The following is a 23,172-nucleotide window of genomic DNA, read 5'->3' as shown; positions in this document are numbered from 1 at the left end:
AAAAACCAAAATAATAAAATAGTTTCCCAAGACAGCCTGACCAAGGACTTAAACTCTGGTTATGCACAAATAAGATATGTAGACATAACTGTACAAGGTTGGCAAATACCCTTGTGAAACCCCCTCCCCTTTCCCTTCCTTGCTAAAAACCCTATAAAAAGAAACACCCAATAGGGCTCAGGGTCGACTCCTCTGTCTCCTGCATGAGATACGTGTCGACCCCAGAGCTCTGGTTTCCTGAATAAAGCCTCATGCTTTTGCAGCAAGTTGGGTCTCCTGTGTGTCTTTGGGTGTGTGCTATCTCGAGACTTGAGTGAAGGTCTCCCTCTGGGGGTCTTTCAGCCCAAGCTGACCTAGAATGTAGTCTCAGGGTGGCCTCGAATTCACGGTGATCCTCCTACCTGTGCCTCCCCAGTGCTAGGATTAAAGGCATGCACTACCACGCCTGGCTCTAAAATGCTTTTTGTCAGGTATCTGGTCATAGCAATGAAAAGAATCTGGGATTTGCAGTAGAACCCCAGTCTCATGGGAAGAGTGCCACCCAGTCAGACTTCCAATTATACAATTTTTTTTTTAATTGTATTTATTTGAGAGAGAGAGGTAGAGAAGTAGAGAGAAAGAGAGAATGGGCGTGCCAGGGCCTCCAGCCACTGCAAATGAACTCCAGATGCATGTGCTACCTTGTGCATATTACATGCTTACATGGGTCCTGGGAAACAAACCAGGGTCCTTTGGCTTTGCAGGTAAATGCCTTAACCATTAAGCCATCTTCTCCAGCGCCCCCTCCCCCTTTTTATGGTGGTGGTGCACACCTTTAATCCCAGGACTTGGGTGGCAGACGTAGGAAGATCACCGTGAGTTCAAGGTTACCCTGAGACTACATAGTGAATTCCAGGTCAGCTTGAGCTAGAGTGAGACCCTACTTCAAAACAAAACAAAATAATAAATAAATAAATAAAACAAAACATTTCTTTAGAGCTGGGGTGGTGGTGCACGCCTTTAATCCCAGCACTTGGGAAGCAGAGGCTAGGAGGATGGCTGTGAGTCTGAGGCCACACTGAGTCTAGCCAGTGAATTCCAGGTCAGCCAGGACTAGAGCAAGACCATACCTCGAAAAAAAAAAATTAGTAGGCCAGGAGTGGTGGTCCACGCCTTTCAACCCAGCACTTGGGAACAGAGGTAGGAAGATTCTTGTGAGTTCGAGGCCAGCTTGGAATTACAGAGTGCCAGGACAGCCTGGGCTAGAATGAGAGCTACCTGGAACAAAAACAAACAAACAAACAAAAATTAGGGAGAGGTGTGTCTTGCAAAGCGCCCCCTAGCGCTCTGAAGGCAAATGAGCTTGACTGACGGCTCGCTTGATTGGGGCGTGGCCACGCGCACAGAAGCCGCGCGCACGTCACAGAACTGGGAAAATCCGCAGTAAATCCGGTGCTATTTTCCAATTCGCGGGTGATTTCCAAGCCCCGCCTCTAGTGACGTCACCACGCCGGCTGCGTTGGTATATAAGTGCGGTGCGGCGCGCGTCACAGACTATGACGCACTCTCCGGCTCTGGATCCCTGGTTGAGACATCGCGCGCCCCTCGTCGCCACAGCACTTGCGGCAACCTGTGAGACCTCGAGTCGCCGAGCCCCACGCCTGAGGGCGACATGAGCGTGCTGGCCTCCCGAGCCGTCCTCTCCCGCCGTCGCCTCTGGCTGCCCGAGCCTGCCCCTCTGTCCCCAGGGTGACGCCGGTGAGTGAGGGCCTGGTCTGAAGAGGGGGTCTGGGGAGGACTCCTGGACCTGGGCTCCCTGGCCTGAGGCCTGAGAAGCCACAACCCCTGGGCGTGGGTGGACTCTGGGGTCTGGAAGAGTGGGCTGGGAGCCAGGTCTTAGGCACGAGGGGGGATGGGCTGAAGGAGAAAGGGGCCCTGGGAGCCGGACACTTGGAGCTACAGGTGGGCCAAGAAGGTTTCAACTGGGCTTGGCACCGCCTCTTAATCTCCGCTTCTTAGGAGGCACGCTAAGACAGGAGAATCGTTTAAGTTCCAGGCCAGCCGTGGGCAGTGTAGCGAGATCCTGTCTTAAAATAAAAAGTAAAGGTCTGGAGAGATGGCTTCGCAGTTAAGGACCCACGTAAGCCAGATGCACGAGGTACGTGCGTCTGAAGTTCATTTGCAGTGATTGAAGGCCCTTGGCCTGCCCGACCTCTCGTGCTATCTGCCTTGCCCTCTCTCAGTCAAGTAAATAAATAAAAATTAAAAAGTAAAGAAAGGGCTATCGTTCAATGATAGTGTTTGCTTTTATGCATGTGGCTTTAGGTTCACTCCTCGGTGAAAGAAAATAATGGGTTTTGGGGGGGACTTTTCGAGATGGTTTTTCACTGTAACCCAGGCTGACCTGGAATTCATTATGTAGTCTCAGGCTGGTGTCGAACTCTCAGTGATCCGCCTATCTCTGCTTCCGAATGCTGGGATTAAAGGTGTGTGCTACCATGCCTGGCTCTGAAAATGTTTGCAGGAAGGTGAGATGAGACCTGATTCGTCAGCTCTCAGGAGAGTAAGAGACTATTGCTCCCAAGGGAAGCAAGTTAAGACCTTGGTTCTCTAAACTGGGGTTTAAGAAAAGGGGAGCTGGGCCTTTTGAATTTAAGAAAGGGCCCAGAAACCCAGGAGTAGAGATGGGCGTGGTTAATCCCATGAGAAAGGAATGTGGGGCAGGAATTGTTATGTTATTTGTGTGACTAATTCCATTGTAGTGACTCAGGGTCATGCCCTGATGCTATTCCCTATATAGCTTGTAAACTTTATTTCTATTTTTCTAGCCCAGACACATGGCCCCTGGCCCAGTGCCTAATCACACCCCTCTCTGGAGGGATGTCCACTCCTTCTACCTTCTGTCCCCACTAATGGGCTTCTTCAGCCGAGCCTGGAGCCGGCTGAGGAGCCCAGGAGCCCCAGAACCCTGGCTGGTGGAAACAATAACGGGAACAAGTCAGATAGAAGATAAGACACTGCTGACAACCTCCCTCACCCCCCAGAGCCACCACTCTCAGGGGGAGGCGGAAGATGGTGGAACTCCTGAAGAGGTTGGACAAGCAGCCCACAAATCCTACTTTGACATGAAAGTTAGCAGTTCTCCTCTAGAAACTTGGGGACCCTCAGATGATGAAGAATATAGTGGAGAAGAACATGTCTTAAGAGAATGTACAGCTGACCTGCCTACACCCCTGCCCAGCAGCCTGCAAGGTGCTGATAAGAGCCCCAGAGAGGAGGTGGCCGAGAAAGAGGGAGTGACTGGGCTTGCTTATCCTTCATTGCACTGGGAGTGGTGTCCGGTCACTGAGGGAGAGAGAGGTGGAGAAACTGTGAAAAGAGAAGGACCTGGAGTCTCTCCTTGCATAGCTCCAAGATCCAAACCCAACACTTGGGTGTATTGCCCAGGAGAGGCAGAGCATCAAGCCACGGAGAAGGAAGGACCAGAAAATAAAGTCAGGAAGCCCTCCACTTCCCCGTCTTCAGGCTGCCATCCCAGAGCCTGGCCGTGCTGCTCAGGAAAGGAATCTAAGGAGAGTGACGCTGACCTCCAGCCATCCACCCAGTGTCAACCAAGTAATAACTCCAGAGACGGAGAAGCTGAGGCCTCATCTTCTGCCCTTGTTAGGAGTGCCTTCCTGAAGGCCTGGGTGTACAGGCCTGGTGAAGACACTGAGGAGGAAGAGGAAGATGATAGTGATTTGGCATCAGCTGAAGAAGAGGAAGAAGCCAAGACCACCTTTTGCACTCCCCCACCAAGTGATTTCCTGAAAGCCTGGGTGTATAAGCCTGGCGAGGACTCCGAGGAGGAAGACGACAGTGATTGGGAATCAGCTAAGGAAGGTGAGCTCTCCTCTTGTTCTCCCCCACCAAGTGCCTTCTTGAAAGCCTGGGTGTATCATCCTGGAGAAGACACAGAGGAGGAAGACGACAGGGATTCTGGATCAGCTGAGGAAAAGAAAGTTCAGGCCTCACCTGCCACCTCCCTTCCAAGTGCCTTCCTGAAGTCCTGGGTCTGTGTTCCTGGAGAGGACACGGAGGAGGAAGATTTGTGTGAGAATGAGGACCAGTATGATTCAGGAGCTGCCTCCAACTCAGGCCAGAGTCTGGCAGTTCAGGCCCAAGGCACTCCCCTCTGCTGCCTGAGCTGTCCACCTCAAGAGGAGACCCAGGAAGACAGATGGAGGGAAGCTGAACCCTCCCCATTCCGAGTAGCCTTCTATTTACCTGGACAGAAGCCAGCATCACCTTGGGCTTCTCCTAAGCTGCCCCTCAGGCTGCAAAAGCAACTCAGGTCTTCAGACACCCCTGCCCAGGATCAGGACCCTGAGACTCCCGTAAAGGCCAGAAAGGTGGGTGCCTAAGGACTAGATTGTTCTTTTGATTTTTATTTATTTATTTATTTGAAGAGTGACAGACATAGAGAAAGACAGATAGAGGGAGAGAGAGAGAATGGGCGCGCTTCCAGCCTCTGCAAACGAACTCCAGACGCATGCGCCCCCTTGTGCATCTGGCTAACGTGGGACCTGGGGAACCGAGCCTCGAACCGGGGTCCTTAGGCTTCACAGGCAAGCACTTAACCGCTAAGCCATCTCTCCAGCCCTAGATTGTTCTTTTGTTTTTCGAGGTAGTCTCACTCTAGCCCGGGTTGACCTGGAATTCACTCTGTATTCTCAGGAACTCATGGAGGTCCTCCTCCCTTTTTTTGAGGAGGGTTTTTTTTTTTCCTCCTTACCATTGCCTCCTGAGTGCTAGGTTTAAAGGCATGTGCTGCCACGCCCGTCTTTGTTTTCTTTTTTCTTCCCCCCCCCCCCCCAGGTCGGGTCTCACTCTAGCCCCGGCTGACCTGGAATTCACTGTGGAGTCTCAGGGTGGCCTCGAACTCATGGCGATCCTTCTGCCTCTGCCTCCCAAGTGCTGGAATTAAAGGCATGCGCCACCATGCCCGGCTGTTTTCTTTTATTCTTGATGCTGGGTATCTTAGGATCTAGATCTTAGGGCCTAGATGATTCAGTTAGGAGGGGGAGAGGCTGAGAGTGTGTGGGGGATGGTAGAGACAGGGACTTGTCTCCTGTCTGTTGCAGAGAGTTGCATGGTAGCTCTGCTGGGAGGCTTGTGTACACGCCCATGCAATCCTCTGTAAGAGGTGTAGCCCTGTGGGAGAAGGTAGTAGCTGTGGCTCACAGCTACCCAGGAAGCCTTCTGAGCCCTCAATGAGTCACAGGGAACTGCAGCATGGCACACTGCAAATGCCAAGCATTGTTTACATACTAAAATTTCTTTTGCTTTAAAATATTTTATAACTAATTTTTCCTTCTCTCCCTCCAACATCCCTGTTTACATCCCTGTGTCTCCATTGTGCCTCTGCTATGTCTCCAGGTACGCTTCTCTGAGAAGGTCACTGTCCATTTGCTGGCTGTCTGGGCAGGGCCAGCCCAGGCAGCACGTCGGGGCCCCTGGGAACAGCTTGCCCGTGATCGAAGTCGCTTTGCCCGGCGCATCGCCCAGGCCCAGGAGTTGCTGGGCCCTTGTTTCACCCCTGCCTCCAGGGCCAGAGCCTGGGCACGCCTGGGAAATCCACTCCCTCCTCTGGTCCCTAAGCCTTCCTCCTCCCTGCCCTTGGAAGACCCAGCCCAGGCCACACCCTTGATCCCTGTTGTGGCCACACCTTCTTCCCCTTCTTGTGAAACCCCACTTGTTCTTGGCTTGGGTCTTAGTGGGAAGCGGGGTTAAGGCCAAGTGGTTGTGTTATTTATTAACTGTGGCGCTGGTTTATAATAAAGCTTTGATTTGTAGTGAGCAGCCTCTGTACTGACAGTATCTTGAAGGATAGCAGTCACCCCTGCTATTTTTTTTTAAACTTTAAAAAAAAAATTTATTTGAGGGCTGGAGAGATGGCTTAGTGGTTAGGCGCTTGCCTGTGAAGCCTAAGAACCCTAGTTCGAGGCTCAACTCCCCAGGACCCACGTTAGCCAGATGCACAAGGGGGCGCATGCATCTGGAGTTCGTTTGCAGTGGCTGGAGGCCCTGGTGTGCCGTTCTGTCTCTGTCTCTTTCTCTCTTAAAAAAAAAAAAAAATTATTTGAGAAAATAAAGAGAATGGGCACACCAGGGCCTCCAGCCACTGCAAATGAACTCCAGATGCATGCGCCCCCTTGTGCATCTGGCGTATGTAGATTCTGGGAAATTGGACCAAGGTCCTTTGGCACCTTAACTGCTAAGCCATTTCTTCAGCCCTGTTTATTTATTTATTTTTGTCTGTTTGATTTTCAAAGTATGGTCTGGCTGTAGCCCAGGCTGACCTGGAATTCACTATGTAGTCTCAGAGTGGCCTCAAACTCACAGCAATCCTACCTCAGCCTCCCAAGTGCTGGGATTAAAGGTGTGCGTCACCATGCCTGGCACCCCTGCTATTTAAGCCTGCAATAATTCTGTCCCCTAGGACCTGGAAGCTTGACTCTGATCCCTGCAAAGAAGAGGTTAGGTAGGTTCCAGCCATTGCTTCCCAGGTGCTTAAGAAGCAGTTTTGTCTGTAAATTCTCTGCTGCTCAGTTCCTCAAACCTCCATACCTGATTTCACATTAATTAGCCCTGTGTCCAAGTCAGGTCCAGGTATTAAGTACAAACCTTATGGGACTGTAGGGTCCTTAGGGGATTGAAACTGACAGACTAGAAAAATGGCTCAGCTTAATTGCTGAGGCACTTGCTTGCAAAGCCTGAGCCCTAGGTTCAATTCCCAAACCACACAAACATAATCTGGATACAAAAAGTGGTACGAGTGTCTGATAAGAGTGGTTAGAGACCCTGGTGAAGGAGGAACAAGAGCGAGACAGCTTTTTCACAGTCAGGGACAGAGGCCCAAAGAGAACATGGATGCCACCTTGCCTGACTTGGCAGGACTAGAACCCAAATCTAACCCAGTCTTACCCACTCTCCAGTAGCAGTTTCTTGCTTCTTCAAGCTTAGCAACCTACGTGTGCTGACCCCTCCTGAATCAGCCTTGAGTTCTGGGTCAAATCATTAGGTTCATCCTAATTGGATGTTTAATTCATAAATGGGCCTGACATGTATGTGTGCGGAAATCCCTTTACCCCTCTCTTCACCTGGTTTTGCTTTCTCCCCTATCCCTTGTTGGCATGCCTTTCCACTTCTTATCCTGGCTGGGAAGGGAGAGAATTTATTTGCCTGTGCATTTTTCCACTTGCTTTCTACGTTGTATTTTGTTTTTGGATGTTTTGTTATGAGGTTTCCAAGTAGCCCAGACTGCCCTCTATAAAGTACTTAGCCAAAGGGGAGGGAGGAAGAATAGGAGGCATGGTGGGAACCTTTCACCAAATCCATAGAACAGAAGTTTGTGAGGGATAATGTTTTATTCAGTTACTCACACGCCAGTTTCCTATCCAAACTGGATAAGCAGATGGCGAAGGCTTGGAGTGGGCAAAGCGGGTACCGGAAATCCATTGTGAACGTGTTTGGAGCTACTCGGCCAAACTGGAGCACCAGGTAGTTCGCTAAAGAAGAGTTCAAGAACTAAGCTTTTGTTAGGCCCATTATGGCCCTACCTCTATGAGGCCGAGCAGCAGACAACCTTACTGAACTAGGAGATCCTCCCCAAAGGCCACAAAACTACATTTCCCAAAAAGCATTGTGACCCCAAGACATCTATGGAACCACCCAAGGGTTAATGAGAAATGCAGTAGCACAACACCCTCACACATACTAATAGCCATCCACCCTCCAGCCCCCCATCTGCGAGTCCCCAAGAGCTCACGGTCATTCCGGCTCGTGATCTGGAAGTTCTTGACAGAGGCCTGAGTAACGCGGCCGTGAAAATCAAGCACATAGGCACCAGTATACTCGCTCCACAGCGGAGCCTTGTTGTGCAGCACGATGAGCTGGTGCTGCTTGCCTCTTTCAAGGTGACCCAGTAGAGTGTCCTGATACTTGAAAGTGTAAGAGGGGCATAGTTTGATAGCCTACCAGAACCCCCGTTTTTGTACAGATACAGAATGTCTACCTGTCATCTACCTACCTACCTATTGGGGACAGAACCAGGGGCCCATTGTGCATGGTAGGCAAGGCCTAACCACTGAGCCACATCTCAACCACATATTATTTGGGAGGGAGGGGTTTCAAGGTAGGGTCTCACTCTAGTCCAGGTTGACCTGGAATTCACTAAGTAGTCTCAGGCTAGCCTCAAACTCTCAGTGATCCTCCTACCTCTACCTTCCGAGTACTGGGATAAAAGGTTTGCAACACTAGATTTACTTTGAGACTGAGTCACTAAATTAACTAAATTTGGCTCCATACCCTTTATGTAGCTCAAGCTGACTTTATTTTATGTTTTGTTTTTGTTTTTCTGGTTTTTCGAGGTAGGGTCTCACTCTGGCTCAGGCTGACCTGGAATTCACTATGTAGTCTCAGGGTGGCCTCGAACTGTCAGCTATCCTCCTATCTCTGCCTCCCGAGTGCTGGGATTAGAGGTGTGCACCACCATACCCAGCTTGACTTTATTTTTAATTGTTTTGTGGGGTTTTTTGGTTTTTCTAGGTAGGGTCTCACTAGCCCAGGCTGACCTGGAATCCACTATATAGTCTCAGACTGACCTTGAATTCACAGCAATTCTCCTCCCTCTAATTCACAAGCGCTGGGATTAAAGGCATGTGCCTTGTTATTATTTTTAATATTTATTGGGTTAGAGAGATGGCTTAGCAGTGAAGGTTGTTTGCCAACAAAGCCAAAGGACCCAGGTTTCATTCCCTAGTACCCATGTAAAGCCAGGTACACATGGTGGTACATACATCTAGAGGTCATTTGCAGTGGCTAGAGGTCCTGATACTCTCCCATTCTCTCTAATAAATAAATAAAATATTTTAGAAAGTAATTTATTGGGCTGGAGAGATGGCTTAGCAGTTAAAGCGCTTTAAGGACCCATATTCAATTCTCCAGATCCCACTTTAGCCTGATGCACAAAGGTGAGGCAAGCGCAAGGTCACACATGCCCAGCAGGTGATGCAAGATCTGGAGTTCGGTTTCAGTGGCTGGGGCCCTGGTGTGCCAATTCTCTCTCTCTAAAATAAATAAGTAATTTATTTATTTGCAATCAGAGAAAAAGAATCCATCCGGGCCTCTTGCTACGGCAAATGAACTTCAGATGCATGCACCATTTTGCATCTGGCTTGATATGGGTACTGGGATTTGAACCCAGGCTATCAGGCTTTGCAAACAAGGACCTTTAATGGATAAATCATCTGCCCAGCTTGAGGCCAGACACAAGTTTTGGGGCTCTAGCCTTTATTTGCTGAGACTAGAATATAGCAAAGTCCTTCAACTTTTGCCTGTGACCTGTATAACATTGGTCCCACCTCCCCTGAGATCTTCCATAATGGGGTCCCCAATCCCTCCTCCTTTAGCCCAGAAATTCGCAACATCAAGTACTCACATTTAGTGGCTGGAAACTCATTCTCTGTTTCTGGCTGTTCATTCCTGGGAGGATCACAGTCATTTTCCGAGGACCCCACAACCCAAAAATGTTGGTGTCCTGGGAAGATTAGATTATATTCCAGTGGGTCCAGCTCTTTCCTCTTCCCTATACATTGGCTCCACTCAACACCTCCACCCCCACCTCAGTGACACTTACATAACATACAACTCCCAGCTCCTCTCTGATCGGGGCACTCTCTCGGAAGGAGTATCTCTGCTCTGGATTCATCCCATTGTTAAAGATGGTAAACTTTGTGCCCAAGACATTGGACCTAGTCCAGGAGAGCAGTAGATAATAATATCAACAACAATAATAATAATGATGCTACTTTTTGTTGTGAGGGGTGGTTTTTGAGGCAGGTCTCCCTTTGGCCCAACGTTACCTGGAACTCACTCTAGTCCCAGGCTGGCCTCGAATTTATTCTAAGTACTGGGATTAAAGCTGTGTGCCACCATGCTTGGCTATTGTTACTTAAAAAAAAAATATTCTGAGCCAGGCATGGTGGCTCATGCCTTTAATCCCAGCACTTGGGAGGCAAAGGTAGGAGGATTGCTGTGAGTTTAAGGCCACCCTGAGAATACATAGTGAATTCCAGGTCTGTCTGAGCTAGAGTGAGACCCTACCTCGAAAAACAAAAACAACAAAAAAATTATTATTATTATTTTTTTTTTTGAGAGAGAGAATAGGCACACCAGTGCTTCCAGCCACTGGAAACAAACTCCAGATGCATGTGTCACCTTGTGCCTTTTTTTTTTATTTTTTGAGTTAGGGTCTTACACTAGCCCAGGCTAACCTGAGATTCACCGTGCAGTCCCAGGCTGGCCTCAAACTCTCGACACTCCTCTTACCTCTGCCTACTTTTTATTTATAATTTTTTTTTTGAGGTAGGGTTTCATTCTAGCTCACACTGACCTGGAATTCACTGCATAGTCTCAGGGGGGCCTGGAAATCACAGTGATTCTCCTACTTCTGCCTCCCCAGTGCTGGGATTAAAGGTATGCAACGCCACGCCCAGCTCCCAAATCAATTCTTCAAGTAAAAACCATATTCCCTCCACTTTCACAGTATCCAAAGCTTTCAGCTTTTCCCATCCCAACCCTATGGGAAATACAACTTGCCAAACTACAAAACCCGACAGGCCCTAACGCAAGTGCCATGTGTCCCATGGGGCCTCTGGGAAATGTACCCAAGCCTCCTGCCGACCAAACATCAGGGCTCTGCCTACCTGAGTTTGCCTACATAGTTGCCTCTGCTCCGAGACACATTATGGGGGTCCAAGGAGATGAGATAGTTAGAGGTTGTACTCCTTTTCCTCTTTCGTGCAGCCAACAGGAAGTGCTGTGGATGGAACAATAGAAATCATATATTTCTGTTCTCTGGCTATCACTAGGAACCCAGAGATAAGGGATGGCACATGTCATCACAGAGGAATTTTTTTTTGGGGGGGGGGGTTGAGGTAGGGTCTAACTCTAGCCCAGGCTGATGTGGAATTCATATGTAGTCTTAGGGTGGTCGTGATCCTCCTACCTCTGCCTCCTGAGTGCTGGAATTAAAGGTGTGCACCACCACGCCCAGCTAGAGGACACATTTAATACTTCATTGATTCCAAAAGCTTTCTGGGAACACTTCTCATGAAGGAAACCATGGGTGGGGCCCTTTTTCCTTCAGCCAGGGGATGTGGGATGGGGCTGAGCTCAGGAGGGGTCTGGATGTAGAGAAGGAAGAGCTTCACTTTATTTCTTTAGGAAAAGCAGATCTGCCTCTGAGTAGGAGCAAAGCCTCTTCCTGGCAGAAATGGAGGAGGCCCCCAGGGAAGGATTAATCAGACAGAGAAAAAACTGTGGTTTGGCATAGGTCTATAATGGAAAATATTAGGAGAGGGGCTTATCTCAAGATTGGGTTGGGAGCTGAAAAGATGGTTTAGCAGTTAAGGCATTTGCCTACAAAGCCTGATGACAAGGGTTCAGTTCCCCAGCACCCACATAAAGCCAGATGCACAGTGTGGTACATGCATCTGGAGTTCATTTGTAGTGGCTGGACAGACGCCCTGACACACCCATACAGTGTCTCTCTCTCTCTCTCACTTTCTCTCTCTCTCTTGCTTGCAAATAAATAAATTAAAAAAAGATTGGGTTGGGCTTTGCTAAAGAAGTCTCAGTAAGGTGTCAAAGAGACTGGACATGGTTGGTGTATGCCTTTAATTCCAGAACCCCGGGAGGCAGATGTAGGAGACCTCCCTGAGTTTGAGGCCACCCTGAGACTACATAGTGAATATGAGGTCAGCCTGAGCTAGAGTGAAACCCTACCTTGAAAAACTAAAAAAGAGACCTGTGTATCTTTTTATTTTTTGGTCAAGGTAGGGTCACTCTAGCCCAGGCTGACCTGGGCTATGTAGTCTTAGGGTAGCCTTGAACTCACAGGCAGTCCTCCTACCTCAGCTTCCCAAGTATTGGGATCAAAGGTATATAGCCGCCATACCTGGCAAAAGACCTGTATATCTCAAGAGGGGGTACAATGGGCCTGTTTTGGACCTCAGAGATCCTGGTCTGACTTTTCTTTTTTGGTTTTGGTTTTGTATTTTTCCAGGTCAGGTCTCAGGCTGACCTAAAATTTACTCTGTAGCACCAGGCTAGCCTTGAACTCATGAGGTCCTCCTACCTCCCTTCCAAGTGTTGGGATTAAAGGCATGTGCCACCATGCCCGATGCTGGCCTGGCTTTGAAAAGAGGCCTGCATAGCTCTGGAATGGACAGGGCTTGGTTACAGGATAGGGTAGGGCCTTTGCTATTCCTGGCTTGGAACTCCCTGTGTAGTAAAAGCTAATCTTTATCTCCTGATCTTTCTGAACCCTCCATCCTAATTCTAAGATTACAGAACTATACCATATCCAGCTGCAGAAACTTAATTTTGCTTAGAAGGACTTGTCTCTGGAAGGAGGAACAGGGTCCTAGCTCCCTTGCCACCCAGATGTAAGGCCAACCCGCCCCACCTCCAGGGGCTGGATCCTACCATCCCACCATCCGGTGTCTCCAGGTAGAGGAAGTAGGAAGGGAACATGCCCTTGTCCACACCATGCTTGTTTCGGACTATGCGGCACTGTAAGGTGTGGTCCAACTGCGTAGGCAGCAGCACGTAAGCCTGCAGATCCTGGCCCAGTAGAGGGCCAGGGGAGAGGGGCTGAGAGCAGGTCATGTCGTACGTATTGTGGATGTCAGCGCTGCCCCTGCCTTCCTCGACGTTGGCCACCATGGCCATGTCGCCCTGGACTGCTGCTGGGGCCTCAGCCATTGCAGACTCGAAAGCTTCTTGCCAAGCCTCTTTCTTAGTTTCTTTCGAAGCCTCCTCCTTAGCTGTAGCCTCTTTCTCCTTGTTCACATCTTTGTCCTAATGCCAAAATGACAACTTGAGAGGCAGCCAGGAACAGCCTTGCCAACTAATACTCTAGCTCTAGATTATGCCTTGATGACATGGCTTCTGCTTACTGGTCAAGCATGTCAGCCAGCCCACCCAGGCAAGTCCACAACATTTCTTTCCTTGAAACCTTACTAATACTGGAGATCCCAATGACTGAGAGCACTACCCAAGAAGCAAAAACTGGTGTGGTGCACACAGCATACAAAATAAGCCTGGGCAAGCTGGGGATATGGTTTGGCAGTAGTGTTTCTGCCTAAAACCCACAGTGAGGGGCTGGGGCATGGCTCTGCTATACAGCACTTGTTGAAAATGCAGAAGGTCCAAGTTGAATCCCAAGCATTGCTTTAAAAAGCAAAACACAGCCGGGCACGGTGGCATATGTCATTAATCCCAGCACTGGTGAAGCAGAGGTAGGAGGATCTCCATGAGCTCCAGGCCACCCTGAGACTACATAGTTCCAGGTCAGCCTGGGCCAGAGTGAGATCCTACCTTGGAAAACCAATATAAATAAATAAAAACCAAAACACAGTAAACTGGGCATGGTGGTGCACACCTTTAATCCCAGCACTCATGAGACAGATGTAGGAGGATCACAGTACGTTTGAGGCCATGCTAAGACTACATAGTGAATTGCAGGTTAACCTGAGCTACAGGGAGACCCTACCTCAAGAGAAAAAAAAAAGATCTGCCCAGCTATTTTATCTGCACCAATAGGACAGTTAGTACCAAATGAGCCTACCCTACCACTGCCCAGTCATCTCTGAAGTACATTCACATCTCCTTCCTCCTCCTTTCTCCCCCTTCCCCAGCCAGGGCCTCCCTATATACCCCAAGCTGGCCTTGAAATAATTCTCCGCTTTAGACTCCTGACTGCTGGTATTACACACATGCACCACCAAGCCTTGCTTTCACCAGGCTTTTCTTGCTACTCTGCTCCACCAGGGTGAAGCAAAATGCCTTTCCGGGGGGCCACCCTCCCCCAGTGTCAGAGGTCACCCTCCTATTCCTACATGCTTCGGCTTCACTGTGCCTCCTTCCACCTCGCAGGAAGCCGTGTTTCCATGTCCCTCATCAGGACTTATTTCAAGGATTGGATCCAGACTAGGTTCCTCGTGTTTATGCACAGCATTCAGGGGTTCACCCTCCTCTGCACTGGTCCCTAAGGAACAGAAGAAGCAGTGAAAGTGTAGGACAGGTAGGTGCCAAGAGATTGTGACAAGCTCATGAGTGTTAGCTAGATAAGGCTAGGACTTTTGGGTTGGTTCTTAGCCCCGACTTGCTCTCCCAAACTTGGCACATTCCCTGCCTTCTATGTTGTTATGCACATGCGGTCTACGAGGGCTGTTGAAATTAAATGCTGGCCTTTGCTCATGCTAGATGCTTACTACCCTACTACAGAGATGCATCCCTAGCCTCAACATTACCCACCTACCCAACCACACACACACACTCTCTCGTCGCTCGCGTTCCCTCCCTCCCTCCCTCCATCTCCCTCCCTCCCTCCCTCTCTTCTCTCTCTCTCTCTTCTCTCTCTCTCTCTCTCTCTCTCTCTATATATATATATATATATATATATATAATTTTATATATATATGCATGTGTGTATATATATATATATATATATATATATATATATATATATATATATAATTTTATTTATTTATTTTTGTTTTTCAAGGTAGAGTCTCACTCTAGCCCAGGATGATCTGGAATTCACTATGTAGTCTCAGGGTGGCCTCAAATTCACAGTGATCCTTGTACCTCTCTTGTTCCTGTTGGCCTCCTTACGTGGCCCAGGGGGTGATGTCCACCCACCACTGCTCATGCCACCGTTTTCCCCTGCCATCATGGTGCTTCCCCTTGAGTCTGTGAGCCAAAACAAATCTTTTTCCCACAAGCTGTTCTTGGTTGGGTGCTTTCTACTAGCAATGCGCACCTGACTGCAACAGTAAAGTGGTACCGAGGAGTGGAATTGCTGATAGACACCTGAAAGTTTTGGCCTTTTGGAGCTGATTTTCAAGAGGAATGTGGAAGGACTTGAAACCTTGGCCTAAGAGATGCCTTGCAGTGCTGTAAGTACAGCTTGATGGACTATTCTGGTCAGAGTTGAAAGGCCTGAATACAGTAAGAACTATGGACTGTGAGGTTTGGCTTATGAGGATGAAAAGTAGCTTTGCCTGCACTGCGCTAGCAGTTTGTGTGGAAAGCTTGCTGTTATGCCTACGTCCTGAGAAGTTGTGCAGGGTTGCTTTGTGTAGAAATGAACTGGTGTGAGCAGAGGGATATGGCACAGAAAAAAAAAAATCTTTGGGTGAACTGTTGCCCATTCAGTTGCAATTGAGAGATTACAACCTTTGAGACTGGGCTAGCTGACCTGCTCTGGGGCAACAGGAAAAAATGTACACTCTTTTGAAGGGGCCTGAGTGCTCAAGGAGTGTCCTGTTCTTCAAAGCCTGCTTTATTCTCCCCTTAACAAATTGGCACCCTACCTGGTATTGTGGAGTATAAGAAATGCAGGAAAGAGAGGGTCATTGAGTTTGCAACATGGTCTTTTGTTTTGGAAATGGCCATGGGCAGTGTGAAGCAGGTTTGCTGGATGCCTGCATGGAGATCCAATGGAGCCGTGAGGTTGAGTCATGGATTGCAGTGAAGACCCAGTGGAGATGCTGAGAGTATGAGATAGCTACTAAGGAAAGCTGCCAGCCCGATGAAGTTTTCCAGGACTGTGAGTAGCCTAGCAAGGGATGTGGAATTGGAATACCAGACACTTGTTGCTGGTTAGGATTAGCAGACTTGGGGATTTGTCAGTAACTAGAGTTGTTGGACTTAGAGCTACACGGCTTGATATTTTGCCCTGGTTGTTTTAAATAATGTATTACTTGAGTATTTCTATTTCTTTTTTAAATTTTTTTGTTTTTATTTTATTTTTTATTTGAGAGCAACAGACAGAGAAAGAAAGGGGCAGACCGAAAGAGAGAGAGAGAGAGAGAATGGGCACGCCAGGGCCTTCAGCCACTGCAAGTGAACTCCAAACGCATGCGCCCCCTTGTGCATCTGGCTAATGTGGGTCCTGGGGAATCAAGCCTTGAATCAGGGTCCTTAGGCTTCACAGGCAAGCTCTTAACCGCTAAGCCATCTCTCCAGCCCTTGAGTATTTCTTTGCTATGACCAATGCCATGTTTTGCGGTGTGAATGTTTATTTTGTGTCATTATGGGTTTTTTGAGTTTTTTTTTTTTTCTTTTTGGTATCATGGCTCAGTTAAAATATTTTAGACTATGGGAATGTATGAACATCATTGGAATTGATAAAAGCTATGGGGAATTTTAAAGTTGGATGAATGCACTGCATTTTATATCACGTGCTGTGATTAAAGGCATGCACCACCACACCTGGCTTTATCTTTTTTTTTTTTTTTAATTCTTAAAGCCACAAAATAAATTAACTAAAAATTTAGGGGGCTGGAGAAATTGCTCTATGGTTAAGGTGTTTGCCTGCAAAGCCTAATGACCTGGATTTGATGTTTGATTCCCTAGTGCCCACGTAAAGCCAGATGCACAAGGTGGCACATGCATCTGCAGTTTGTTTGCAATGGCTAGACACCCTAGCATACCCATTCTCTCTCTCTCCTTCTCTCTTTGCTTGCAAATAAATTATTTTTTTAAATATTTAGAGGTGGAGAGAGAGCTCAATGATTAAAGGCTCTTACTTGCAAAGCCTGCTGGCCTGATGTCAATTCCCCATACACATATGTTGCAGTCAGGTTCACAGTGCTGGCAGAAAACACCAACCAGAGCAGATTGTGGGGTAAAGGATTTATTTTGGATTACAGACTTGAGGGGAAGCTCCATGATGGCAGGGGAAAACGATGACATGAGCAGAGGGTGGACAACAGCAACAGGAAAATGTGCCAAACATTGGCACGAGGAAGCTGGCTATAACACCCATAAGCCCACCCCCAACTCCAGGAGGCTTTAATTCCCAAATTGCCATCAGCTGGGAACCTAGCATTCTCAGACCACCTAAGTTTATGGGGAACACCTGACTCAAACCACCACGCCAGGTAAACCCAGATGCACAAAGTGGTACATGCTGGAGTTTGTTTGCAGTGGCAAGAGGCCATGGAGCACCCATCTTTCCTCTCCTTGCAAATAAAAATGAAAGAATTTCAATTGATTGATTGGCTATACACCTGAATATAGTAAAACATGAGTCTGACAACTTGAGTAGGTGATTTATGTGGTAGAGAATTTATATCTCAATAATTCACTCCCATATTCCCAAACTTACCAGGCACCAAGGGTGTTAACCAATCTCTGCTTTGAGTTGCGCTATAACATGGTGAGGCAACAGAAACATCCTCCTTGGAGACGTCTTCCACTTCTGAATCTGGATTGTCTCGGAGCCACTGTAGATGACCGACTGCAGAGCAGGCTTCCTGATTATTTGCTGGGGAAGGAAGGGCTACACACTAGAATCCATGGAGGTGAGGGCTCAGGGCTGCGTGTGGGTGGAGGGGTATAATCCTGAACCCCCTAGGAAGGTAAATATTGGGCCCAGTTTCCAGGGTTCCAAGGGTTGCAGTTCTGGAGTATAGGAATTTTTTCGTGGTAGGGACTCGCTCTAGTCCAGGCTGACCTGGAATTCACTATATAGTCTCAGGATGGCCTCTAACTCAGTGATCCTTCTACCTCTGCCCCCCAAGTGCTGGGATTAACACAACTGGCTTTGGAGTATAGGATTTGAGATTACCTGCTCCTGTAGGCAGCTGCAGTTGGACCCCCTCGCCACTGCCATCCCCAACATAGTTCAAGGGGACCAGGGCCCTTTCGTTCCTAGAAGGCAGATGTGCCTGTGGTACATTTTCCTGGAGAAAAGGGTTCCTTGGGCCTGGGAAAAGAGGTGGAGAAGCCTGTTAGAATGATCTAAACAACTGGGCCTACTGGCCTACACCTGTAATACAACACTTGGGACGCTGAGACAGAAAGATTACTTCAAAGGCTGAGAGATGCCTTAGTAGTTAAGGCACTTGCCTTCAAAGCCTAAGGACCAAGGTTCGATTCCCCAGAACCCACATAAGCCAAATGCACATGGTGGTGTATGCATCTGTAGTTTGTTTGCAGTGGCTTGAGGCCCTGGCATACCTATTCTCTCTCTCTCTCTCATAAATAAAAATAAAAAGATTATTTCAAGCCCATTCCTGGTAGCCTGGCTACAGTTTGAGACTTTATTTCAAAAAAGCAAAACAAAACAAAACAAAAATCACAAAATACATACAAAAGGGTTGAGGAGGGTCTGTAGAGATGGCTTAGAGGTAAGCCGCTTGCCAGTGAAGCCTAAGGACCCAGGTTCAATTCCTCAGTACCCACATATGCTAGCTGCACAAGGTGGATCATGCATCTGTAGTTCATTTGCAGTGGCAAAGTTCTAGATTTGGAGTTCAAGCACTACAAAAAGAAAATTGAAGCCGGGCATAGTGATGCATGCCTTTAATCCTGCACTTGGGAGGCAGAGGTAGGAGGATCATCATAAATTCTAGGCCACCGTAAGACTACATAATGAATTTCAGGTAGCCTGGACTAGAGTGAAACTCTACCTCAAAAAAAAAAAAAAAAAAATGACATTCCCTGCTCTATGGACTCCTCACTCTGCGCAGCCCATGTGTCCTTCAGATTCCATACTGTGCTCTGAGAAACCCAACCAACAGATTCTCTTGGCCTAGCCTTCCAATTGCATCAAGCCTCATTATACTGTCACAGTCCCCTGTATGCTCAAGGGCACTGCTTCAGCATCCCCATAAGCAGGACTCCCAAATAGGCTCCATGCCTATAGAGCCACTGAGCCCCGCCCCTTTATCCTCCACAGGACTCAATGAAGCCCTGCTTCAATCCTCAACCAAGACCCTAGAACAAGACTGCCGGCCCTCTTTTTGTTTGTTGGTTTGTTTTTCGAGGTAGGGTCTCACTCTAGCTCATGCTAACCTGGAATTCACTATGTAGTTTCAGGCTGGCCTCAAACTCAGCAATTCTCCCTTCTGAGTGCTGAGGATTAAAGGCTTGGCCCACGAAGTCCCTCCGACCCTCTGCAGGCCCACCTCTCAAACCAGCTCTGCCCAGTTCTGTATCAAGTACCTATAGGCCTGACTCTCAAGCCACACCCCAACCTCCACTGAGTACTTGCCCAAGCTACCAACTCTGTTGTTACTAGGTCCCATCCCATTGTCCCCGAGGTCTGGCTACTATGTAGACTCCCTGCAGAAATGACCATAGGCCTGGCTTTCAAGCGGGTGCCACTTGGGTTCTCTATGAAGTACCAGCCCAAGACCCCAAATCTACATGTTACTAGACCCCGCCTCTCCATTCTCAAATCAAACCACTCCATCCTCTATCAAGACCTCACACACATGGAGCCAGTCCCTAGACTCCACTAGACCCTGTCTGGAGCTCCATGGACATTCTCTCCCACCAAGGGTGCTGCGCCTACTCCTCACCATGGTCTTTCCGGATGCGCTCCTCCCTGCGCCGAGGCCTCCGCGGCCTCCTCGGAGCATCGGTATTGGCTTGAGCCATGAGGGGCTCTTGGCGCTTCCGCCTCTGTTTCTTCTCAAATAACTGTTGCTGCAGGAACCAGAGATGGGCATGGGGTAGAGAAATTAGAAGGATGGATGGGGGATTTTACTCCCTCTGTACTTCTTCATTTTTCCTCCTCTTAAACTAATAAAGTCTCTCTAAATCTTAAAAAAAAAGGGGGGGGGGTGGTTCAGAGTCCTAAGAAATTTTAGTGTCAGGGCTGGAAAGATGGCTTAGTGGCTAAGGCATTTCCTTGCAAAGCCAAAGGAGCCCAGTTTGAGTCTCTAGGACCCATGTAAGCTAGATGCACAAGGGGTCACATGCGTCTGGAGTTCGTTTGCAGTGGCTGGAGGCCCTGGCATGCCCATTCTCTCTCTCTCTGTCTCTTTCTCTCTCTTAAATAAATATTTTTTAAAAAGAAATTTTAGTCTCCCACATAGTGAATTTCAGGTCGGCCTAGGCCAGAGGGCAACCCTAACTCGAAAAAAACCCAAACAAACAAACCAAAAAAAGCAGTTAAGTGTCTCAGTCCAGGCTGGTGTCACAGGTCTATCATTCCAAATACTCAGGAGGATGGCAAGTTCAGGGTCAGCCTAGTAAGGACCCTATCTCAAAAAGGCAGCCTTAAACCAGGAGTGGTGACACACACCTGTAATCCCACCACTTGGGAGGCAGAGGTGGGTGGTCTACATAAATTTGAGTCCATTCTGGGAGTACAAAATGAGTTCCAGGTCAGCCTGGGCTAGCAGAGTAAGACCCTACCTCGAAAAACCAAAAAATAAAAAATAAGAAGCCAGGTGTGGTAGTGCATGCCTTTAATCCCAGCACTTGGGAGGCAGAGGTAGGTGGCTCACTGCAAGTTCGAGTCCACCCTGAGATTACATAATGAATTCCAGGTCAGCTTGGGCTAGAGTGAGACACTACCTCAAAAAATTAATTAACAAATAAAATAAAAACCATTTTTTTGGTTTGTTCTAGATAGACTCTCACTGTAGCCCAGGTTATCCTGGAAACTCACTGTGTAGTCTAGGCTGTTTTTGAACTCATGGTGATCCTGTTACCTCTGTCTCCCCAGTGCAAAGAGTAAAGGTCCGGGCCACCATGTCCTGCTTCTAGGTTATATTATTGACCTTGAGAAAAGTAACAGTGCAGCTACTAAAATAATTTTCTGATAATCAACATTAGTCTGTTCTCTTGTCCAAAGAAATATGTAACCACTAAATTTTTTGCCACTAAATAATTTTTTTTGTCTTTTTTGAGGTAGGGTCAGGGTGGCCTCGAACTCACGGTGATCCTCCTACCTCTGCCTCCCGAGTGCTGGGATTAAAGGTGTTCGCCACCACGCCCAGCTCACTAAATAAATTGTTAAACTACTTTTTTTGTTCCCTAGAACAAGAAAAAAAAAAAAAAGTAAGTTGAACACTGTGGCTCACAATTGTAAAGGCGGCTGAGGCAGGTGGATCACTTCAAGTCCAGCCTAGGGTAGATAAGGATACTTTTAAAGAAGTAGGAGAAGCCAGGCATAGTGGCTCAGGCCTTTAATCCCAGCACTCAGGAGGCTGAGGTAGGAGCATCCCTTTGAGTTGGAGGCCAGTTTCAGAGTAAGACCCAGGTTCAAAACCCCATTCCATCCCCCCCCCCCCGCCAAAAAAGGAGGGGGAGGAAAGAGACAGAAGTTCTTATTTTCCCATCTTCTAGAGAGAACCGTTAATGGGGTGAGGCCCCAAAGCAAGTCCTTGGGGTAGGGTCTGGAAAGATCTAGAAGAGGGAAATGGGGCGTTGAGAATTTTGCCGGTACCTGTTGCTCCAGCTTCTGCAGCCTCAGGGCCAAGAGTTCATCCTTCTGGCTCCTGAGAGAAATACAGACTGTGGCAGCAACCAAGCAGCGAGTCTCCTCTGACCAGCGGCCCCTCCCCCTGCCTAACGTGGTTACGAGCAGTGTGACGTCACAGAAGAGGCCTAATAGCTTCCCCTCCGGTCCCCACGTTCTTTCTCCTAGGGCCGCCCATCCAGAACCCAAGTAAAGGGCCCCTGGTTTTTGGTGTTTCAGGACTCAGGGGTCCAGGACCCCAGTCCATTCCTGTTTCAGACCTAGGAGTCTTCAGCAGTTGCTCCTTCCCTGCCACAGGACTCAGGGGTCCAGGTCCCTAACCCGCTCCTGGAACCACAAGGTTGATGGCTTCCTTCTCGCACCTCTGCCTATTTATTTTCTCTTACTGTTTTCCACATGGTTTTATTTTATTTATTATTATCATTATCATTATTATTATTATTATTATTATTTTGAGACATTCTAGAGAAGAAAGAAGCAAAATCAAGATCTGAACTCCACATCCCAAAATAGAGGCTGCCCTCCAAGATCTGATCCTAATCGTTTTTCTTCTGGGCTTAGGCAACCCAACTCCTGTAGCCTCTCCTGTGTCAAAATTTTATTATTATCAATAGCCCAGAAATCCAGTCCTTTCTAACAAAAATCAAAGGCTGTCCTGTACCCAAGTATTGGAACTTGGGACTCCTGGCCCCAAACCTCAGTAGCATAGCACCTGGCTATCTGGGATCTTGGAGAAACCCTGTTTTCTCTCTCCTCTCCTGCCATACACATTCAGATTTCACAGCCTTGCGCCTAAGCCTTGAACATACTTAATTCTTTCTCTGGGAATTGGGGACCTAACCTCTGGGTCTCTTGGGAAGTAGACCTGGAAGAAAAAAAGGCTGAGCATGTGGTGGAATTGCCATGGGGGTCTTGCCTTTGTCTGGGAGCGTCCGGCCCTTCGCACGCCATGTCCATCAAATTAATGTCTCAGGCTATGGATGAACCAAGACCAGGGGTTCTGAAAAGGAATAGCATGGAAGGTTCCTTAAAGGAACCCAGGGGAGGCCACCTGGCAAACTAGCTCTATACACCAGGCTTATAAGAAATATAGAGATCTTTTTTATAATTATGGAAAATGTTAATAAAAATTGTGAAAATAAAAAATAAAGAAAGAAATATAGAGATCTGGGCAGGATGGTACACGCCTTTAATCCCAGCACTCGGGAAGATCGCGGTGAATTCGAGGCTACCCTGGGACTACATAGTGAATTCTAGGTCAGCAAGAGTGAGCCCCTACTTAAAAAAAAAAAAAGAAAAAAGAAAAAAAAGCATTGGTCTTTCAATACTATGGAGCAGAAATTAATGCGAAAACTACAACTCCCATGAGGCACAGCAGCAAAGAGGTCCTCTTTTTTTTTTTCCTTTTCCTATGCCTCCAGGGACTTGTAGTTCCCCGACCCCCCCCCTTTTTTTTTTTCTCCCTAGGCAGGGTCTCTCTCACCCTAGCCCAGGTTGACTTGGAACTTTGTAGCTCCAGGCTGGCAAACTCACTGCAATCCTACCTCAACCTCCTGAGTGCTGGAATTAGGCTTGAGTCACCACTTCCTGTTTTTTTTTATTATTATTTATCTTTATTATTATTATTATTATTATTATTGGTTTTTCGAGGTAGGGTTTCAACTAGGCCAGGATGACCTGGAATTCACTATGTAGTCTCAAGATGGCCTTGAACTCATGGCAATCCTCCTACATCTGCCTCCCAAGTGCTGGGATTAAAGGTGTGTGCCACCATACCCAGCCATATTATTGTTGTTGTTTTAATGACTTTATTGTGTGTGGGGGGGTTGATTTTCAAGGTAGGGTCTCACTCTAGCCTA

General features: G+C 47.8%; 2 protein-coding genes across 2 annotated transcripts; one reads left to right on the top strand and one right to left on the bottom strand.

Moving 5' to 3' along the window:
- The first annotated feature begins 1,530 nt into the window (after positions 1 to 1,530).
- Ppp1r15a (protein phosphatase 1 regulatory subunit 15A) lies at positions 1,531 to 5,817 on the top strand. Its single transcript, XM_045134545.1, has 3 exons — positions 1,531 to 1,737; positions 2,808 to 4,370; positions 5,398 to 5,817. Exons 2-3 carry the CDS (start codon positions 2,817 to 2,819, stop codon positions 5,749 to 5,751), a joined length of 1,908 nt encoding a protein of 635 aa, XP_044990480.1. The 5' UTR covers positions 1,531 to 1,737; positions 2,808 to 2,816; the 3' UTR covers positions 5,752 to 5,817.
- A 1,552-nt stretch (positions 5,818 to 7,369) lies between these two features.
- On the bottom strand, positions 7,370 to 22,264 carry Tulp2 (TUB like protein 2). The gene is made up of 12 exons (XM_045133372.1): positions 22,260 to 22,264; positions 21,281 to 21,332; positions 19,404 to 19,530; positions 17,666 to 17,803; positions 17,204 to 17,362; positions 13,926 to 14,074; positions 12,511 to 12,885; positions 10,728 to 10,840; positions 9,659 to 9,773; positions 9,461 to 9,559; positions 7,790 to 7,961; positions 7,370 to 7,529 (listed from the first exon to the last, which is right to left on the bottom strand). Exons 1-12 carry the CDS (start codon positions 22,262 to 22,264, stop codon positions 7,396 to 7,398), a joined length of 1,638 nt encoding a protein of 545 aa, XP_044989307.1. The 3' UTR covers positions 7,370 to 7,395.
- Positions 22,265 to 23,172: the final 908 nt, after the last annotated feature.

Source organism: Jaculus jaculus, chromosome 14 (genome assembly GCF_020740685.1).
Source record: "Jaculus jaculus isolate mJacJac1 chromosome 14, mJacJac1.mat.Y.cur, whole genome shotgun sequence".
Classification (NCBI taxonomy): Eukaryota; Metazoa; Chordata; class Mammalia; order Rodentia; family Dipodidae; genus Jaculus; species Jaculus jaculus.
This window is presented reverse-complemented; position numbering and strand designations above follow the sequence as displayed.